Here is a 21,821-nt window from a genome sequence, read left to right as displayed (position 1 = left end):
TCTAGGGGTGGCACAGAAATTTCCCTGAGTGTCCTCTAGAAAGGCTCTTAAACCCAGAAAGCATAAGCTGCAAGTAATTAAGAGGACAAGAAACACATCGTGGGCCCAGAGCTCCATCTCTGTTGGAGACGGCTCACTGCTCGATTCTGCGCCCCTCCTTAAGGGCAGAATCCAGGAGCTCAACTGTCCCCTCATGGTACCCAAAGGATATGGGCCCAAGGTGGGGCACTCACTGGGTTCCCTATCCAGTGTTAATGTCTCAAGCCCTGTGGCTCTAGGGCTGGGGCTCAGAAGCCCTAGGCCTTCCTGACTATGGCTGCTTCTGAGCCAAGGCCCTTGGGTTACCTGGAACAGCAAAGCTGAGCCCGGTGTGACTCAAGCTGAAGGGAGCCACCCCTGCCCAGAATGGCTACCCACTCTGGCTGGTGGCTGGTATCCCCGCAAAAGCCCCTCTCCATGGCGGTGCAGGAGGAAAGCAAGGGAGGGAGTCTGTTAGGAGGAGAAGGGGGTCTTGAACCAAAACAGCAAGGTTAGAGGGAAAGAAGACGGGGCAATGGCAAGCTGCGGTGGTTAAGCCTTGACATTAGTCTTTTCCTCACAGAGGGGCCTCTGTGCTCCCAGTTGAGGGCAAACAATGATAGAGTGCGGGTGACAGGGGGTCAAAGGGCAGTGGAGTGTCCTGCATCTTAAAAAGAAATGTCAAGTTTTGATTTACAAATTACTGATTCCCAACTCTCCCAATTCCTCGAGCAAATTTAGGCAAGTACCTTTCTCTCCACCTGCTGGTCTTTATTTGTTCATTTTTATAGCTAGTGTCACAGGGAGTATTTTAAGTGTGAGCCTCTGTAAAAGGTTTAAAGATCTGGAATAGTTTCTATTAGTCATCTCTACTTGGAAACAATAAAAGTAAGAGATCATCCTAGTTGGGAGCAATTGATAAGACTTACTATACCTCGTCTCCTTCCTCCAGCACATCCTCCAATACCCTAGACTGGCCAAAATCTTAAAAGAGCTGAGTCTTCAGAGAATTAAATAAGAATGCACAGGGAGCAGGCACACTGGAGGCTGAACAGGCTACTTCTTGGGAGGGTCTAGGGAACAGAATTCATAAATCTGAGCCCAAGCATAGGCTGGGTGCCCTCCCCACCACGACTCTCAGTAATAGAAGCCCCTCAAAACCGAATCCTCATTCATCCCGCTCAGGATGCTGCCTGACAACCCACTCTGTTCCTCACCCATTCACCTCGGAAGAATTAAAGTGCACAGCTGGGAACACATACCTGAAAAGTTCCTGGAGACAAGCATGGTCGTGAGGATGGCACCCTGAGGAAAGAGGACAGCCCTGTGAGTGTGTCGGGACTAAAGGAAAAGGCTAGCCAGCTCAGGCAAAGGCAGCCCCTGGCCGGAGCCTGAAGACATTAGCTTTCCGGCACCACTGACCCACACAACTTCCTACCCCTGCTCCAGCCAGGAGGGGAGCTTCCTTCTGGAACGGAGCAGAGCCACACTGTAACAAGTAAGGCTCACCTTCAGTTTTCTCCGGGCGTTGAACTTGCGCAAACACTCCACGGTCTCTTGGCGATGCATCATAGAGGCCACGGTGGATCGTTGCTGGAAGCCAAAGAGACAGGGACATGAACCCCCAGCCCAGACCCTCTGCCTTTCACCTTAGTCCTGGCATTGGTGGCCCCCCTAGAGTTGCTCTGAAGATGAAATGAGGTCACAGATGCTTTTAGAATAAAAATTTTAGAACATGCTTTTAGAATAAAAGCACCACTGCAAACCCAAGGTTAAGTCAGGACAACCTGAATATGAAAACATCAATAACAGATACTAGATGACAGCACTGTTATCTTCGGGCAAGGAGGCTGTGCATGGTAGAGAGTATACTATTTGCTTTGATCCTGGCTGTTATTCCTTCTGCAACTATTTACTCAACACCTGCTGTGGTCCAGATTCTGCTCAGTAAGAGAAAAGGTAGCCTCCTGCTCTCCAGAGATCACATACTCCTTCCCAGAGCTGCTCCCCACACCCAGCAGTCCTGAATGAAGCTGTGATTGAGAAGCTAAGGATCTTTGCCTTGAAGCATCAATTCTTTCCATCATTTTGGACAAAAATTCTTCTTCTCTATATTTACTGCTAACTTCCCTGTTTCCTTCAGCAGTGTACCAGAAATGGTCCACATTTCCTTGATGACTTAGAGTCACCAATACAGCATAAATCATTACATAATGGCATAACACAGTGACATCCACAGGGCTACAGAGACATGGGAGTGCAGAGGGTAGACCTAGCAAAATGGCCTAGGACACAACACTTCCCTAATTCAGGAGTGCCTGCTTTAAGTGGCTCAGTGCTCCCTTTGCTATTGCTATCTTGGCCAGACTGTCAGGAGAAGAAATACTAGGACAAGGCCTGGTGCACACAATCCCACATTCCCTGCCACCCACCACCACTCCCTTTCCTGGCTCTTGAAGCAACTCTCCCCATCTTCTCTACCTTCCCTAAGTCTCTCATTCCACTTCCTCTTCCTCCTTGGTGTAAATTTCCCCACAAAGAGAAATGGGTGGTTACCATGCACACACTGCTTCCACTTCAGCCCTGACCCACAAGCTCATCTCCACCTACCCCAACCTAATCTGAGTGTCAGAAGCCTCGTTCCTTAGACCCAGTGTGGGCCCCTGGAGCAGGTCGAGGGATTCTCTCTCTTCTTGTTGTCAGATCTGTGCTCCTCAACTAGCTAATATTTTCAACCCCTTCCTCTGGACTAGAGTCTTCTCTGTGGTCTATACATTACTTTCAGAATTCTCCTTAAACAAAATCTTTAACAAATGGTTGGAACTGGAGTACATTATGTCAATGAAATAAGCCAGACACAGAAAGCAAGTACCACAGATTCTCTCTCATAGGTGGAAGTTTAAAAAAGAAAAATGTCCATTTGAATGTAGAATAGTAGAATTTGAATGTAGAATTACTAGAGGTTGGAGGGTGGAGTGAGTAAAAGGAGGGTGGATTTGAACAATGCATGCTGTGTGCAAATCCTAAGTTACCACAATGTAAAAGTAATATGAATTAACCAAAAATAAAATAAAGAGAAAAAACTCCCCGACCCTGCCTTCTCCTCTAAGGAGCACCATTTCTTTTGCCCTTTCCTGCCTAGCTTCCCATGTCCTCCTCAGCCCCACTCCCTCATCACGTTGCTCAAAACATGCTTGCATCTCATGCCGCTGTTTTTGTCTGCAAAATGAAAAAACAAGGGCCGGAGACTTAGCTCAGTGGTGCCGCCGCCTGACTCACAAGTGCAAGGACCCGAGTTCGATCCCCAGTACCAAAACAACCAAACAAACAAACAAAGAAAAAAATGAGAAAACAGTGGTCAGAGCTCAGGCAGCCTCTTCCATCTTTAGCAGGGACTCAGTATCCAATGACTTATGCTCCTGTATGGAGACTCCTTGTTTCTTGGCATGTGCATGTTCCACTCTGGACTCTTTTCTGACTATGGAAGTTCTCATCCTCAGTTCCTTTTGCTGGTGTGTCTGAACTCAAATGCTGATATTTAGTTGCCAACCCTTCTTTTACTGAAGGAAAACAGCCCACAGTAAGAGTCTGATCAGCATGGGAACAATCCCATCTATTTCTACAGCTTCTGCACCACCGACACAGAAATGACTACATGTGCATTTCCAGTTTTTCACATCTTCTCTAATCTCTATAGTCATATCTTTTTTTCTTTTCGCAGTGCTAGGAATCAAACCTAGGGCTTCCTGTGTGGTATGCGCAAGTGTCCTAGTACTGAGCCACATCCCTAGGCCATACAGACATGTTTCTAACTGTCCCCTGGCTGGGACCCCTTGACACCACACTCAGCGAGTACAGAACAAAGTGATCATATTTTCTCACAAATTAGGTCCCACTCTGGGTCAGTGAAGGGTACAGCCCTCTGCTAAATGACCGTCTTGGAACCTGTCCCTCTACACACAACTGGTCACCAAATCCTCTAGATTTCATGTCCCAAATATCTCCTGCGTTTGCTCACCATACTCCACACTCCTTTGTCTCTGCCCTTGGCCGAGACCCCATCTGGTCTTGCTTAGACAGTCCTAACAGCTCCCTGAGCTCTCTATCCCCAGCCTCTTTCCTCACTGATTCCATTTTGTACACAGCTTCCAAAGTGATCTTTCTTAAATGCAAATTTCATATTCTCTTTAAAACCCTTAAATAGTTTCCTGTGCTTTCAGAATAAAATCCCAACTCAGGCAGAAACTTGTAGGTCATGGAATCTTTTTGAGCTCGTTGTCTCACATTCCTATAGTCATAGCCTCATCAACACCAAACTACTTAACATTCCTTAAACTCAACAATTTCCCATGGCCTCTCACTCTGGCCCACGCTAACCTCTCTCTGTAGGGTGACATCTTGGGGAACTCTTAATCATCTCCAAGAAGCAGGACAGAGGTCACCTTCCCCACACAGCCTTTGGTGACCCCAATGCCCATCAGGGACAGCAGGAACTTTTGCACTCCTGTGGGATACTTTTGCAGACTGTCCCACTGCAGCATGGTTCCCTGTTTGAGCACCTGTCTCCCCAGATCTGTGGGGAAGGGACCATGCTGCAATCATCTTTGTATCTCCAGCACCTGCCTGGTGTACAGCATCAAAGAGCCATTCAGCAAACATGGGAAAGGACAAATAAATGTATTATGACTGTTAGGATAGATAACTACCAAATCCTGTTCTGTGTCTGAATTATGTAAGAAAACACAGCATGTCAACCATACTGACAGCCTAGGAGGGTCTTCCCTACTGGGAGCTGCAAGAGTGAGCTTCGGGATATTCTTTGCAATAGCTTACAGGACACTTTTGTTTATCTGTGGGGTTTTGGTCATGGTACCAGGAGAGTTGTAGAGCTGGGATGCACCTTGGTTCTGTCAGCTACTTTCTCCTGTCAGCTGAGTCTGCAAAGGTCAACTTGAGCCCTCACTCAAGAGCACAGCCTCAGAACGGCAAGTGTGGAGAGATGAGCAAAGGCCTGTTAGCCTATCTTTCAGAGTCCACCAGTGACATTCTTTGACCTTGGGCCCCACTCAGCCCTCCACTCAAAGCCCAGGATGATTCTCTGCTGGTAAAAAGATGCATAAAGGGCTGGGGATGTAGCTCAGTGGTTCCTCTGCCTGCCTCACAAGCACAAGGTCCAGAGTTCAATCCCCAGTACCAAAAAAAAAAAAAAAAAAAAAAAATGAGGGGCCTGAGGGCATGTGGAGGGTCATCCCTAAGCTCCAAGACCTGGGGTGAAGACACTTACGCAGACCCATGGGTGCTTGAGAGCCTGGTCAGCTGTGATGCGCTTTGCTGGGTTTATGGTCAGCATCTGGTTGATCAAGTTCTTGGCTTCAGGAGTCACCGTGTCCCATTCTGGTGACGGAAACTAAGAAGCAGGAAGAGGGAGAGAAGGAATATGAAATCTGTGTGCCTCACCCTGAAATGTGGGCTGTGTCTTCATTTCAACTCTTGCCACTGGGATACTCTGTGGTACCCTAAGTTGTCTGACAGAGAGGTGGAGAAGCCCTAGGAATATCACAGAACCTGTGTCAACTTAGAGACTGGGAGAGAAGACAGAATGATCATGGTCAGAATGCCAGAATATCAGATCAGAGCAGGAAGGCAACTCCAACTCTCTGGTTCAACTCCATCTCTCTACTCAGGATAAAAGAGTCTTGTTGATGTGCCCAAGGTACCACTGCAGGGCAGGAGCTTCTGGACTTCACATCCCTGTGAGACGTGGCACACCGTGCGGCTTCTCCATTCTTTACAATAAAAATCAAAAGGCTTTAGTGGGTTCCTTATTTTTATAGATACCAAGAATAATGTTTAAAAAAAAAAAGTTGTTCCCTGAAAAAAGGTGGCAAGAATTAAGTCTTTTTTTTGTTTTTTTGTTTTTTTTGGTATCGGGGTCCTTGCACTTGCCCAGCAGGCAGCAAAACCACGGAGCTAAATCCCTGGGAGAATTAAGTCTTATACGGCCATCCCTGAGTCCTCAAAGCCCCTCCACGCCTTTTTATCAAGTGACACACTAATCATGCCCCCTCCCTTGGACAGAACCAGAGGGGAAGGAAATCTGCCCCCCTTCCGATTTGCTTGCTGGGCTCTCAGCAAACCAGTCCTTACATCGTAGGCTCCAGCCTTGATCTGCTGATACAGCTTGTGCTGATCCTCATCCCAGAAGGGAGGGTAGCCCACCAGAAGAATATACAGGATGACCCCTAGGAGACAGAACACAGGTCACTGGGGTTAGTTACCTCCTTCCCTGAGGAGCAAAGAAAGGCCATGCAGGGCTCAGGGCCACCCCGAAAGGTAAGGGTCAGCCCAGAGTTAGATGTGGATGTCAGTGGGTAATGGTGTGCCATCAGCCCGTCCTACTGTGCCTCACTCCTCCCATCACCAAGTCACATCAGAGATTAGGCATGATCTATCCTCTAAGGCGTGGACAAAGCTTTCTCCAAGAAGGATGCAACAAAATCCAGGAAGTTACTTGGAGAAAAGGGTGTGATGGGAGCAGCCCTCCCCAGGGGACAAGAGCAAACACTGTGATTTCACATACACCAGGCACTTGTGGGACCCACAAGGAATAGCGATGCCTCTTTCTCGCCATCACTGGAAGCCGAGGGCCCTTAACACGGAAAAGCTGAGGGTGTGGAATGGGCTTACCGCAGGCCCAGATATCCACAGGTTTTCCATAGGGATCTTTCCTCAAGACCTCAGGGGACAAATAACCTGGGGTGCCAGCAAAACCTGCAGCAGAAGAGAGGGCAGAGGCACACTGAACCTACTTTCTCTTAGTCAATCCATATCAGCAATTTACCCCAAAGCCCTTCTCATTCCAGCTGCTTTTGCTGCATAAGCTCTCAGCACATGGGCTGCAAGAGGAGACACGCTGGGCTTCTTGTACTTCTTGGAATCTAAATAAGAGGACAAGTCTGGGTGCCTACCGGGAACTCCAACACCTCCCCAGAGGCAGCAAGAACGCACTGCTGACAGCAGCTAGACTCACTGTACTGAGTCATGAAGGGCCAGGAGGGATCTCTGTGTCCTCCCACCCTCCACCACTCTCTGAGGAGGCCAGCACCATTAAAGGTCTGGCTTCTAGTTCTGAAAGAGGAAGGCAGATCAGGAAGAGGAGGAAGAGTGGGGGTTGCATTCTGGGAAGACAGGGTCACCCTTACCAAACCAGGCCTGCTGCTCTCCCTGCACTTCGATAGCAAGGCCAAAATCAGCCAGCTTGACAGCAGCACCCTTACATTTACTTGCCAGCAGCAGGTTCTCAGGCTGCAAAGAAACAGGAGAACCTTGTGAGGCACCCACCCTGCAGCCCAGAGAGAGCCCACTCTGGCCTCATACAGTACCACTACCTAGCACCAGGTGGCGCCAACACACCACAAGTGGGACGGGGGCTGAGCCTGGGCAGTACCTTCAGATCCCTGTGGACGATGTCATGCTGGTGAATGTGGTTAACACTCTCCAAAATCTGATGTATACAGTGGCTGAAAAAGCAGGAGGATGAGAAATGTCAAGTTAAACCACCTCGTCCAAGACAACATGCTTCAGACTAAAAGCATATATCAGGTTCACAGAGGAGGACATCATCTAGTTCAACTTACTTTATTTTTTTAATGAACAAGTAATATTTCTATCTCTGGTATGCTTAAATCACCTGACTGGCATATCCATCCCCTCAAATATTTATTATTTCTTTGCGGTATGAACATTTAAAATCTTGTAGCTATTTGAAATATACATTATTACTCTTGTCACCAGAGAGGAGAACCTACTCCTGTCTGAAGCTGCACCCACTGACCAACGCCTCTCCTTTCTCCATCCACACCCACTCCAGTCCCTCGTAATCCCCTTCTACTCTACTTTACGAGATCATCTTTTTTAGATTCCTCATAGAAGTGAGACCATGTGGTATCTGTCTTTCTGTGCTTGGTTTGCTTATTCCACTTAACAATGTCTTCTAGGATCATTCATGTGTTATAAATGACAAAATTTTTAAAGGCTGAATAGGATTCTACTCTATATATTATACCTACTATCTAATAGTATTCTATTATATATTATACATACACACCCACAGATATATGTAATACGCATCTACCCCAAGTCTAATATCTGTTCATCTGATGACACGCTGTCTCTGTATCTTGGTTATTGTGAGTAATGCTGCAGTGAATGTGAGTATACAGACATCTCTTCAACATAATGATTTCAATTTCTTCGAGTATTTACCAGTAGTGGGACTGCTGGATCATATGGTAATTCTATTTTCAGTTTTCCTGAGGAACATTCATACAATTTTCCAAAAAAGGCTGTTCTAATTTATAATACCAACAGTGCATAAGGGTTCCCTTTCCTCCACATCCTCACCAACACTCATTTTACAGAAAAGGAAACAGAGGTCCAGGTATATTAAGTGGTTTTTCCAGAGTCGTTCTTTAAATGGCAGAGGAGCGACTAGAACTGAAGTCCACCAGGGCTTCTTTTGGCTTTAACGTCCAACACAACCAATTTGCTTCCCAAAGATCAGGAGATGCCCTACACTCCTGAGAAAGGTGAAACCATCCAACCCCTTCATTGTCACTTGCTTTCCCCATATAGTAACTTTGTTCCTTGGTGTGTGCTCATGTGTGGAGGTACTATGGCTCAAACCCACAGGTACTCTGCCACTGGCTTATGTCCCCAGTCCCCTTTTCACTTTTTTTTTTTTCTTTTGGTACCGGGGATCGAACTTGGGTCCTTGCACTTGCGCAGCAGACAGCGAAACCACTGAGCTAAGTCCCTGGCCCCCTTCACTTTCATTTTGAGGTAGGGTCTTACCAAGTTGTCCAGGATAGGCTTGAACTTGCCATCCTCCTGTCTCAGCCTCCCAAAGTGCTGGATTACAAGTATGTGCTATTGCATCTGGCTGTAATTTTGTGCTTGGAGTAAAGGCTTTTGCCAGCAAAAAGGAGAGTCCAGCTAATCCGCCTAAGTTGTTTTGGGGATGGGTTTAAACATTTATTGAGTGTCGCTAAGGCATTGTGCTTGGTACCAGACAGCATATACAGACAAATAAAACTCAGCAGCTGCCCCAAAGTTTATCATCTAGCAGGAGATATTAAGCAACTTTCAGAAACAACATACTTGTGGGGGCTCCAAACAGGGCACCTGAGAGCATTTCTAATGAATCTACACAGAAAGACTAGCCCAAGTCACATTCAGCTGCCGTTCTCAAAGCAGACAATCCACTATGTGAACCCTCCTGCCAGCCCTGTGGTCAAACTCCTGGCAGGAAGTATGGGCAGGCTAGAGCAGTGGTTTTGAACTGGGCACGAGTTTATCCCCCGGGGGACATGTGGCATTGTCTGGAGATATTGCTGGTTGTCATACCACAGGGAAGGGGAAAGATGCATCTATTGGCCAGGGATGCTTCTAAGTGTCCGACACCCTCACAACAAAAAATTATCCAGGGGCCGGGTATTTAGCTCAGTGGTTCCGCCACGTGCCTCACAAGTGGAAGGACCTGAGTTTGATCCCCAGTACCAAAAAAAAAAAAAAAAATTATCCAGCCTAAAATGCCAAGGGCACCGAGGCTGAAGCAGCCTGAGCTAGAGAACAGACGGCTGGTCATCAGACACTACCAGGTGCGCCAGGGAGGGCTGCAGAGCACCTGGGTGTTCTGGGCTGGGTGGCCTGCATTTCTGAGTCCTTTCTCTAAAATCCGGTGCTGTGGCTCCTGTGAGAGCCAAGGGACTGTACTAGGCCCCTAGTGGCCGAGGCTCAGGCTTCCCATAGGACAGAGCCCAACGGTGGGCCAAAGAGACTTCAGGGCCAAGCTGCAGAGCTGAGTCTCCACAGAAATGTATAATTAGAACACAGCCAGGCTAGTGGAGAGCCTTCTGGCCTAAAATGGCAAAAGTGCGAAGTGTCCCACAGAGCCAGGCCAAGCCCACTGGTACAGTCCCCCCTCCCCCGGCTCCCCAGCTCTCCTGCCGCCTCCTCCCGCCCACAGCCTGGTCCTCCCCTGCTGGCACTGTAATTCATCTCCCTACTTGAGAATTTTTCCTGAGGCTGAAGCATCTGAAGTTGATCAGCAAACATGGGCCTGCTCAGGGTTGAGAAATTCATGAGGAAGCCACACTCCCCCACTCTTCAGAGGCAGCCTGAGCTGCCACGTAAGCCAGATAAGCTGCAGGCGGGATGATTAAAAGCAGGTTGTCAGGACCTCACCCTCAGAGAGAAATGGGGATGGAGGAAAAGCCAAGGTGGGAAAGGCAGCCCAAATCAAGCTGCTGCAGTAGGTGGCATTCGACTTGTCACATGAAGGAGCGACCAGGAGTCAGGTGACAATCCCTCAGCTGGAGGGCCACATGTTGAAGGTGGTCATTGTGCTCAACAAGGTGACAGAGGCTGCAAGCTCCCGAGGCAGCTCCCTGCTTTTAGACTCCTTGGGGACAAAAACCATGCTTCCTCGGTCTCTGATCATAACATGGCCTCAGCCCAAGGCCTTGTGCATACCAGGATTTGTCTGAATTAAAAACGGGGAGAAAGGGCCCTTGGCCATGATGGTGAGTACACAGCCATGCAAAGAAAAAGTGCTTCTGGGGTGGTAGGGTAAAGGAGACCTAGAAGAGGCTTTACAAAATATTAATCTGTGTGTTGAATTTTTGACTTCTAATATTGCCCACAGAATGCAGCCCTAGCCTAGCTCTACAGAATCATTGTCCAGACAAGAGCACCTCTGATCTTCCCCAGATACTATTCAAATAGGCACAACACCAGCCCCCTGAGGTGACCAAGACTTCTTTCAATCCGTCCTGGCTGCAGTGCAACTACTGGGCCCCTTCATCTCACCTGGCATCTGCTTCACTGTAGTACTCTCTGGCCACAATGTCTTCAAAGAGCTCCCCACCAGTAACACTGTAACCAAGAGAAGAAGAGGTTAGAGGAGGCAGCGTCCCTTGGCCACCCTAGTGTCCAACAGGTAGCAGTCACACTGTAAAACAGCTTTCAGAGAAATCCCAACTCCACGTGCACTTTGTCTGCGAGCTCAGCATGTGCACCATCCTTCGGTGACATAGGGCTTCTCTCTGGGGGTATCGTGAGCTCGCCCTTCCTTCTGGACATTTCTGTCTCTATAACCTACACACTGGCTAACACTCAGATAGTGGTAAAGATACAGGGATCTAACAGAAAATATCCAACCTATCCCAAAAGCCATAGCTTTGAGACCAATATTAACACAAGCATACAGCTGTCCAAGAAGGACAGACCTACCACTGAGGTTGAAGAGTAATGAGACCACGGACACAGAAACCCAAACCTGACAGACACTGGAGAAGAATTTCCAGGAGCGAAAAAGCCACTTTTAAGACACTAAAGTACAACCAAAGTGGAAGAGAAACCAAATGGAGATGAGTTTACAACGAATAAAAGCTACCTTCAATTTCCCAGAATTTTTAAGGCCATGCAAAGAGCTGTACTTTACTTCTCCAATAAGGACAACACACCAAGGAACAAGAGACAAGCACTGGCACAAGGTGTGCTGCTGAACAGAAATGCACAGAAATGTGAGGGCAAAGAGACCCCTAGGCGGGTTCAGGCCAGCTCCCCACCCATCCCCAGAGGAAGTTCACAAGCAAGTCTTTCCCCTCAGGCAATGGAGAGGGACCCGGCAGAGGCTGAGGACCCAGCTTAGCTTTTCCCAAGGTTTCACCTTGAGCCAGCTGGAAGGGACAAGTGGCACTTACAGGTCAAACACGAGGTAGTGAAACCCTTCTTCAGAAATACTGTCATGGAGGCGCACTGCAAGAGAGGAGACAGGGACAGAGATTAACAGAGAGAAAACTTGGAAATCCTATTCTCCATAGCATCTCCGCCCAGGTCCCTCCTGCCAGCCTCACTGTGCGCTGCAGGGAGAAGGGGCAACACACCCAACCCCCCAAACTGAGGTTACGCAGCCACAGAGCGAGAGACTGGTGCTACCTCCGACTGAGGGAAGAGAGAGGGGCTTCGTGGGTAAGAACAAGTAAGGATGGAGAAGAGCAGGAACCTTCCCAGAGGGGCCAGACCCAGAGAAGGCGGTCCTGGGACACATGCATGCAACAGGATGGCAGGAAGCTCTTGCAGAGAGGCAGATGCCAAGGGCAGACAGAAGGGGAGGAAGAGAGGAAGGTGGAGGCCAGCAGGAAGGCACGGGAAGCAGGGTAATCAACAGCCCAGGAGGCCACACACACATTCAGGCAATGGTTTCAAGCAGTGATTCTGTGCCAGGCCACATGTTAGGTTCCTGGCACACATTACTGATTCCATAAGCACTGGGTGAGCACTACTGTGTGCTGGACCTCAGGCTAGGTGGTGGCATTTAGGAGAGACAAGCACAGTGTCCGCCTTCAAGAAGTTTATTATGCTTCACTAAGATGAATGTCACTCCTATTTTATAGAACAGGACCATAGGGGCGGAGAGCCATGAAGACTTTTGCCAAAGGCCAAAGAACTAGTAAGTGGTGGTCAAGATGTGAATCCAGGCATCTCGAGCTCCAAAAGCTGGTCATATCACTGCATCCTGTAAGAAACGTGGGGCAGCCCACACAGCAGGCAACAAAGCAACAGAGCTGGAGCAAGAGACTGCTCACAAATGTACCTACAGCAGCGTCACAGATGGGTCCAGGAGGGTAGGGCACAGAGAAGACCAGGGCAATTCACCAAACTGTGAGAAAAGGCTGGCGAGCAGAATCCTGTCCCAATCCCTGCCTCCAAAACTCTTGGGCAAAAGACCAACCTAATGTCCTCTGAGGTCTCCTCTTCAAGCTTCTGCCCACAGAGCTACCTCTGGGTTAAATGCCAACCCTTAAGCATCATTCTAATACAGATACAACTTGCTTTGGCCGCCTGTCCTGATATTCCTGTCCCTCCCCTCACCTGAACTCTCTGGAGGAGGAACCTCTGTTCCACAGGCTCCCTGTGTGACCTTTGCTCCAGTCCTGGGCAGTTACAGGAGCATCTCCCAGAGTACTTCAGGAATGGCCTGACACCAACCCAACTGGTAAAGCACTCGAATACAAAGACATCACAGTATCTCTTCCTTGGCGGGCCTAGACTGCTTCCATGTCCAGTGCCAAAGCATCTCTTGAGGGCTGAGGAGCTTCCCTACTCCCCTTCTCACCAAATCAACATCAGCCAGAAAGCAAACTTGCAACCCAGCTGCCGCAGGGCCCGAGCTATCACCACAGGCCCCTCCCCCTCTCTACCTGACAATCCAGGACTCAGAGGTCTACACATCACACACACTGCCTACCCTATTTGATCTGCTTCAGTTATTCAACTGTCCACACTTCCCTAGCCTCCCGATGACAGAAGCGGGCTTTTAGGGAAGGAAGGAGCTACAGCCAAACCTTTGTGTCCTCTCCATCCACCTAACCCCTCGCACTCAGACAAAGTCCCCAAAGCCCTGCTGCTTCCCTGCTTCCCTTCCTACTTTGCTTCTCTGGTCTCAGTCGGTGCCTCATGCTGAGTCCTGCTGCGGCTGCTCCCTCACTTCCAAAAGGACTTTCCATTTAATTAAAACTTTGCTATTAAAAAGCATTAAAGTATCTAGTACAAATAATCCCTTAGAAATCAGCTGTCCCAGAAGCCAAAGACCAGCTTCATTAGGGAGCTGAGTAACAGCAGCAGGATGGTGAGCTGACAGGACAGCAGGTAGGACACTAACAACCGCTCCCAGGGGGAGCCCTGGCAGCAGCCTTGCCTTGAGCCTCGCCCCACCCCACTCCCTGTGCCCGCCCAGGCCCAATCCTACCCCCGCCCCAGCACCACAGGCCTGAGAACAGGGCCAGAGGAGCAGGCACCTAGGCCTTTGCCCAGACACGGAGTGCCCCTTTCCAGGAAGGCCACACACAGAGCCCAGGTGGGAGGGGATTAGTAGAAGAGCAGCAAAGGAAGATTAATCCTTCCAGGCCACCCGGCCCCAGCTTCAGCCCCAATGGCTTTGATGTGCTCAGAGCAAGGCATCCCAAGACAAGGGTTAAGGGCTGGGGATTTAGCTCAGTGGTTCTGCCGCCTGCCATGCAAGCACAAGGATCTAAGTTCGATCCCTGGTACCAAAAAATTTAAAAAAAGACGGGTAAGAGAGATCTGAATAAGACGGTTATCATTTTTCTTTTTTATAATTTGTAATGAAAACTAAAAGGAAACTGGGGACAAGAGGAGAAAATTGTACCTTTCTAAGCACCAACTGGCAGATTCTTGATGATAATGACTGAATTTATAACGACTGACACTTAGCTGAGTTGTTCTATGTGCTATGTAAGCATTGTGCCATGTGTTATCCATGTGGTATTTTACTAGACTCTCATACTAATTCTGCTCCTTAGGATGCCCCCCATCTGACAGGAGAGGAAACCTCCAAAAGAACCTGCCCCAAAATTATACCATGTTAATGGCAGACCCAGGACTTGAAGAAAAACTGACATCAAGATTCTTGATATTGCAGAGTCACTAGGGAAACACTTTCTCCATCCTTTTAGGCAAAGGAGTTTCCAGCTACCCCACCAGCCCTGGCTACTTTGACTAGATCGACAACGTTTTTTAGGCAGTGGCCCTGAAGCAGGCTCAGTTGTACACACAGCTATAAAGAGGAGCCCAGCCCTGCTACCATGGTACTTCTGGTGCTTCCAGGTGACAGGTTTAACAGCAATTACACGAATAGGGAACTAAGCGCGACTGTGTGGCGAGCTGTGAGAAAGAAGTAAAGGGTGCTGTAGAATGAAACATTCTAACACCCAGCCCATTCTGCAGAAATGAGGGCTGGACCAAGTCTATAGACAGTAAGATCCAGGAAAAGGAGCATTATGGAGCTTCAGCATACTACTCGTTCAAATTGGGAAGGAAGGACAGGCCCAAACACCTAAATACCTTTACTTGGTATTTCAGACCTTGAAGGACTGAGAGACCTCAACTCAAATGCTGTGGTGATTTCTTATTCTTCAAAAACCATCTAAGAGGGCTAGGGATTTAGCTCAGTAGTTCCGCCGCCTGCCTCCCAAGCGCAAGGTCCCGAGTTCGATCTCCGGAACCAAAAAAAAAAAAAAAAAAAAAAATCTAACAAATCTTGCTCCACAAAAAAAAGGCTCACTGTTAAAAATGTCCACTGAGTGCTGGGGGTTTGCTCAGTGGTTTCGCCTCCTGCTGCACAAGCGCAAGGACCCAAGTTTGATCCCCGGTATCAAAAAAAAAAAAATGTCCACTGCAAGCCAGGCACAGTGGCGCACACCTGCAATCCCAACTACATAGGATGCTGAGGCAGAAGGGTCACAAGTTTGAGTCCAGCCAGAGAAATGCAGCAACTTAGCAAGACCCTATTTCAAAAATTTAAAAAGGGCTGGGGATATACTCAGTGCAAAAACCCTAGGTTCAATCCACAGTACCCCCACCAAAGCCACAGTTAACCATATTTAACTAATAAATCTTTCCTCAAAAACCACTGAAAAAGTTCCACTGCTGAAAGTGTCTGCAGCTAGCCTAGTCACGCAGGAGGCTGAGGCGAGGAGGAGCCCAAGTTCAAGCCCACCCCAGGCAACTTATTGAAACCTTACATCAAGATAAAAAGGGCTGAGAATGTACCCCAATGGTAGAGAACTTGCCTATTATGCCCAAGGTCCTGGGTTCAATACCCAATACAAAACAAAAACAAAAGCAAACAAAAAAACCAACCCCACAAATAAAATAAAATGAAAAGGGCCTGGGATGTAGCTCAGTGGTAGAGTGTTTACCTAGCACGCACAAGGGCCTGGGTTCAATCCTCAGTACTGGGGAAAAAAAGGTCCACAGCAATAACATGGTGGGAAGGAGGCCTGTTGTCACAGGGGCTTGTGAGGGACTGAGCCTGCCTCCCGGGGTCCAGCTGTGGCAGGACCTCCTCTCTCCCACTGGGAGCAGGAACTGAGATCCGCCATGATCAATGTTTCCTTTTTCTTTTTAGTTGTTTTTACTGTATTTCACTGTTTGCTGAATGGCCCTGGACCCAAGCTAATGGCAGCCTTCCTTGAATAATTCACAAACAGAGGGGTCTGAGAGTTGGACTCTCCATCTCCATTTCCTAGCCTTCTTTACTCACTGAACCCTCTCATGGCTCCAGGAAGAATCCCAGATGAGAAAACAGAGGCAGGTATATATGGGTTAAATAATTTGCTAGAGGTCACAGCTTCTAACTGGGAAATCCCAAATTCAAACCCAGTGAACCTGGGTTCATCAAGTATGGACCAGGGACCAGTGGCAGCATCCTAGTATCTGGCAGATAACAGGAATCTCAGGCCCCAAACCCAGACCTAGTGAATCAGGATCTGAATTTCGACACAATCCCTGGCTGATTCATAAGCACATAAAAGTTTGAGAAGGGCTGCTTTAAACCACAATGCTAGACTGTGATCGAAAGCACTGGGGCAGCTCAGCATGAAGAAGACAGAGCCTATTCATTAGAGGAATTTAGAGCAGAGAGCAGGCAGATCACAGGTAGAACGCACTCCACTGAGGCGTCAGACTATCGCCACTATGGGCTCCTCCAACGCTCAGTTCCTACCACTGGACACGCTGCCTGGACTGTTTTAAGCTCAACAGTGAGTTGTACACCCAACAGAAGTTTTGGTTGTTTATTTTAAATAAATACACTTTATTTTTTAGAGCAGTTTTGGGTTCACAGCAAAACTGAGCAGAAGGTACAAAGAGTTCCCACATAACCCGGTACCCACATTTGCAGCCTCCCCCACTAGCAACATCCCACGCCAGAGTGGTACATTTGTTATCATCGACGAACCGACAGGGACACACCATTACCCAAAGTCCACAGTTTACATTAGGGTTCACTCTTCCGACAGGCTTCTAACTGCACGGAATACGTATTAGGGATACAAGGGGACGTCTGGCACCTTGCACCCAACACCCCTTTTGAATACAAGTGGCTCCAGGTCTGAAAGCAGCCAGAGGTTGATGATCTGACACTTTGCTCTCGGCTTCCCCAACAGTGCACCATTCTTGGGCTGCTCTGCTGGTCTCCCTTTGAGATGGAGTTAAAAAGACCAGAGCCAAAAGGGCCACAGCTTTGAAGGGCAGAGCAGTGGAGAGAGGAACAGTGAATTAGGGGCACAAACTGCCTCCTCTCCAGCTACAAGCCAGGTCCGGATCCATGGCAACCCCCGCCTCCTGGACCTGAAGCTCAGCCACATCTCCAAGAGTTCTGATTCCCACCAGAAGCTGGAGACACCAGCCAGCCAGCACTCCCAGGACACAGTCCTGACTCACCCTTCCCTCTGTCTGCCCCTGCCCCTGGAATTGGTCCTGGACCAAAAATCCTCAAGACCTGTGAACAGTGGTGAAATGGAAGCATGGTCCTAGGCAATCCAATGCCAATGTCGATGCCGACAAAGTGACTGCCTCAGGTCTCACTGCCTTCCTTCCTAACAGTGCAGACACCTGGGATGCGCCATTCTTCCTCTGCCTTTATTCTGAGCTGGGGTAGGTGGCAAAAGGAAAGGATGACCAAACCAAGCACAGTCTAAAAAGTCAAATATATATATATTTAGGGCCAGGGATTTAGCTCAGTGGTTCCGCTGCCTGCCTCACAAGCGCAAGGTCCCAAGTTCGATCCCCAGTACCAAAAAAAAAAGCAAATATATGTATATTTAATCCTAGAAATGTATGAAAGAAGGCTAGGACTTTTTTCTGCTAACATCCCCCATCTTTCCTATTCATATTCATCTCAGTTGTCTTTATGCCCTGACCCTTCTGTGGTTCACCTTCCCTGTGTCACAGGTGAGCTAACACTGGTCTGCTTCAACTACCACTCACCCCTACCTCTTTGTTCTCCCTACGTGAGGACAGCTCATCACTGCTGTCCCAGCTGGCCACAAGAGGCATACAGGAAGGGAAGTTGCTGTTGTTAGAGTCTGAGACCCAAGACTGGGACCCAAAAACGCTTCTGAGGTGGTAGGTGGCTTTAGAGCCAAGCCTTCTGATTTGAAAATCTGGGAAGTAGGATTTTTTTTTTTCAAAATAGGAAATCTTGGTTTTTTTGGTTTTTGGTACCAGGGATTGAACTCGGGTCCTTGCGCTTGTGCAGCAGGCAGTGAAACCACTGAGCTAAATCCCCGGCCCGGAAATCTTGTTTTTAAATATTGGGAAATATTTAAAATATTTAAATATTTTAGACTACTGAGCCAGCCAAGCAAAACATGCCCAAATTTGTGACTGGGGCTCTAGGTATTTCTCTGTGGGCCCCAGCCTACCCATGGCAGCATATGAGTTCCCACTGTGCAGTTTTTCAGGTAAGGTCTAACCTCAGACCACCCAGGAGCTCCCGAGCTCCAAGGCTAGGACTCATCTGCTGAGAGGTGCTGGCTCCGTAGGACAGATGCACCAGGCGGACCAGGGGGCTGGCCATGTCAATCTGCTTCGGGTGTGATCCAAGCTGCTGATTGTGATCTTTAAAGCCCTGGATGGCTGGCATGCTGGTTACCTCAGCTCTGCTCCTCTCCCCATGGGCTGGAGGACGACCTCAGCTCTCCCACTAGGAGCTCTCCCACTAGGAGCTCACACTGAGCCTCCTGCGATCTGGGAGCCAGAGGCTGGGTGGCCCCAGAGGCAGCATTAAGCTCCAGCAAGTCATCTCACAGCCCTGGCCACCAAGAGAGCAGAGCAGGAGGCCTCCCGGGCACTGTGGGAGCCCTGATATTTAGGCCATGCCTAAGGAGCACAGAACACGTGTTGTCCTTTGTGATGACTCAGGGCTTTCAGAGAAAAACCTAGGAGATATGCCCCTCTCTGCCTCAAGTCCACACTGGGGTTTCTGCTCAGATACCACAGCCAGCCTAGTTTCTGTCCCTTCTGCAAGGAGCACCAAATAAGGGTCAACGCTTTTGGCAAAGACTGTTTCAACTCAACAATGTAAAAATGAGCCGGAGTGGGTTGTGGCAGGCAAACCTCCTCATGCTTTAGAACAAACAACAATGTCCCCTTGTCCCTCTGTCAGCGTTGAAGCAGGGAGAAATCCTCAATTTTCTCTCTTTCCCCATCTAAGCCGATCCTGCCATCCCTTCTCCAGAGAAGTCAGGCAGGCAGGCAGCTCGCTTTCCCGGCTCTGGGTAACACAAACGAGAGTGCCATGGAAACCTCAGAGTGCCCAGGACACTGCAACAGGGACAAAACTCTTTCCGGTCCAGAAACAAAATCCTGCGCCTTTCATGAGGGCTATGGATGGGCCCTGTGAGGGGTGCTGGCAGGCTAGGAGCCCAGAACCTCACATCCTGAAGGCCCTGGGCCTCAACCCAAAAACGGAAGGAGCAAGGGAGAGAGAGGGTGTCTGAGACCTATTCCAACTCCTCACATCCCAGCCTGACATGGCACCACAGCCATGGAGATACTTGCATCTCTAAACCAGAAAGCCTTAGAACTCTGAGACACAGCTGCTACCCTGCTCAGGCAAAAAAAAAAAACAAAAAAAAACACACCAGGGGAAGCCTCACAGACAGAGGTGACTCCACACACAAAAGCAGCCAATCTCTGCCCTCCCTGCATTCCACAAAACACCACGAAACACTCCATACAGGGCACTCACCAATGTTTGGATGTTTCAGAAGTCGGCATATCCGAGCCTCACGTTCTAGTTTCTGGTGATCTAAAAGCAGAAGAAAAAAAAAGGAAGTCATCAGCCACCCATTCTCTTTATGATCACCTGGCTATTCATATTCCTTTACTTCTCAGGCACTGACTATGTACTTCTGGCAATTAGCTGAATTAACACACCAAGTCATAGCAATCTTGGAGATAGTTATTATGACAACTTTTTCCAGGTAAGAAAATAAATGACTTGAGAGGTTAAATACTCAAGCCAGTGAGTGGCAGAGCCAGAATTGAATCCAGGTGTTAGCTAAAAACCTGGTGTTTTTTCCTCTACCATAGAGATTTCTTTCTTGTTGGAAATCTTAACGAAGAAGTCTCCTCTTTTCTGAGGCAGAGATGTTCCAAGATCCTCAACGGATGCCTGGAACCCCGGATTGTATCACATCTTATACAAAAGCACTGTGATACTGTGACACTCCGTCCATCTGATAATCAAAAAGCCCACTAAGTGACTAATGGTCAGGTAGCTTATACAGCATAAATACTCTGGACAAAAGGATGATTCATGTCCTGGGGGAAAGAAGCAGAGCAGAAGGGATTTCATCATGCTACTCTTCATCATGCTACTCGGTATGCAATGTAAAACTTATTAACTGCTTATTTCTGGAATTTTCTTTTCTCTTTTTTTTTTTTGGTACTGGGGATCGAACTCGGGTCCTTGCACTTGCGAGGCAGGTGGCGGAACCACTGAGCTAAATCCCCGGCCCCTGGAATTTTCTATTTAATATCTTTGAATTGTGGTTGGTCACAGATAACTGAAACTGCACAAAACAAAACAAGATAAGGGGAATGAGTATAACAGTTGAGTTTTACTGAACCTAATATATGATTAGGCACACTGCTAGTAGTTTTGTATATATTGTCTTATGTAGACGTCCTGGCAACTCTGAAACATAATGATGCTGACCAGTGGAGATGCTGATAACCAAGGTAAGATTTTTGCTTGTTTCTTTTTTATGATGCTAGAGATGGGACCCAGGGCCTCATGTATGCTAAGCAAGTGCTCTACCACTAAGCTACATCCCAACCCTGGTGATTTAAAATAATAATTATAGCTAACATTTACTGAGAGTTGACATCTATACCACATGGACACATCTTTTGCTTTTGTTTTTTTGTTTTGGTACTGGGTATCAAACTTGGGACCTTGTGCTTGTGAGGCAGGCGGCACCACTGAGCTAAATCCCCAGCCCCACATCTTCTGATTTATTCTCATAATAACTCTAGAAGGATGGCACTATTTTGATGCCATTTTATAGAAAAAGAAAACAAGATACAAATCCTGCTTCTCTCCCCTGTCCTCCTGGCCACCTACTGCTGTGAGCTCTGACCTGTTTACACTCAGGCTCTGGATTACTCTAATTTTTTTTTCTTTTTGGTACAGGGGATTGAATTCAGGACCTTGTGCTTGCGTGGCAGGCACCAGAACCACTGAGCTAAATCCCCGGCCTACTCTAATTTTTTTTGGTACGGGGCGGGGGGGGTTGTTGAACACAGGACCTTGCACTTGTGAGGCAGGTATGGCATCACTGAGCCAAATCCCAGGCTCTGGATTACTCTATTTTGAGGAAATAAGCAGAATCTGTGAGTTCTCAGATCCAAGTGAGCTGCATGGGTTAAGTCCTTCCACAGGAAGGTAGAGCCCAAGAAGGCAGAGCCCAGAGAATGCTATTCAGAGTAAGGAAGCCCACACAGAAGAGTCTCTTTAAAGACTCATATGACTCTCACAATGATCCCACCAGGTAGGTGCTAGGCTCCCATTTTACAGATAATGAACTACTGAGGCCCAAAGAAGTTAAATAACTTGTCAAAGGTTGCACAGCAGCAAACGGATAAACTAAGATCTACACTGAGATTATGGCCCATCACTCTGAGATAATGTAAGGATTTTAGATGAGAAGGAACTCATGGTTATTGTTTCACCAACCACCCTCAGCTTTGTGCCACACTTTCCCTCTAGCAATAGCTCTACTTCATGGAAGGAGGTGGGGGACTGGTAGAGATTAGTTTCTGCTGCCCAGCTAATCTATCCCAGCTGCCCAAAGATCTGGGTCAGGCCTTCCTTCCCATCCTCAGATACAGCCTGACCACTGTCCAGGATGCAGCCACCCCAGATA

At 48.2% G+C, this 21,821-nt stretch overlaps 1 protein-coding gene across 34 annotated transcripts in view; it reads right to left on the bottom strand.

The window, feature by feature from the left end:
* The window catches only part of Camk2g (calcium/calmodulin dependent protein kinase II gamma), a 55,115-nt gene that overhangs the window by 22,666 nt on the left and 10,628 nt on the right, over positions 1–21,821 (bottom strand). For 23 of the 34 annotated variants that reach the window (XM_004846302.4, XM_004846298.4, XM_004846308.4 and 20 more), the window contains exons 3-12: positions 19,640–19,699; positions 11,784–11,838; positions 10,888–10,953; positions 7,466–7,538; positions 7,221–7,323; positions 6,706–6,789; positions 6,166–6,260; positions 5,303–5,425; positions 1,528–1,611; positions 1,281–1,323 (exon numbers count right to left, since the gene is read on the bottom strand). In XM_004846302.4, the coding sequence (XP_004846359.1) occupies positions 1,281–1,323; positions 1,528–1,611; positions 5,303–5,425; positions 6,166–6,260; positions 6,706–6,789; positions 7,221–7,323; positions 7,466–7,538; positions 10,888–10,953; positions 11,784–11,838; positions 19,640–19,699 (786 nt within the window). The remainder of the gene's footprint in view (positions 1–1,280; positions 1,324–1,527; positions 1,612–5,302; positions 5,426–6,165; positions 6,261–6,705; positions 6,790–7,220; positions 7,324–7,465; positions 7,539–10,887; positions 10,954–11,783; positions 11,839–19,639; positions 19,700–21,821) is intronic. The other 11 variants (XM_004846301.4, XM_087184687.1, XM_087184686.1 and 8 more) reach the window with 2 other exon arrangements.

The sequence above is a fragment of the Heterocephalus glaber genome, unplaced genomic scaffold (assembly GCF_053883595.1).
Source record: "Heterocephalus glaber isolate CG9 unplaced genomic scaffold, H.glaber_assembly_v1.0 deba00001497, whole genome shotgun sequence".
Lineage (NCBI taxonomy): Eukaryota > Metazoa > Chordata > Mammalia > Rodentia > Bathyergidae > Heterocephalus > Heterocephalus glaber.
This window is presented reverse-complemented; position numbering and strand designations above follow the sequence as displayed.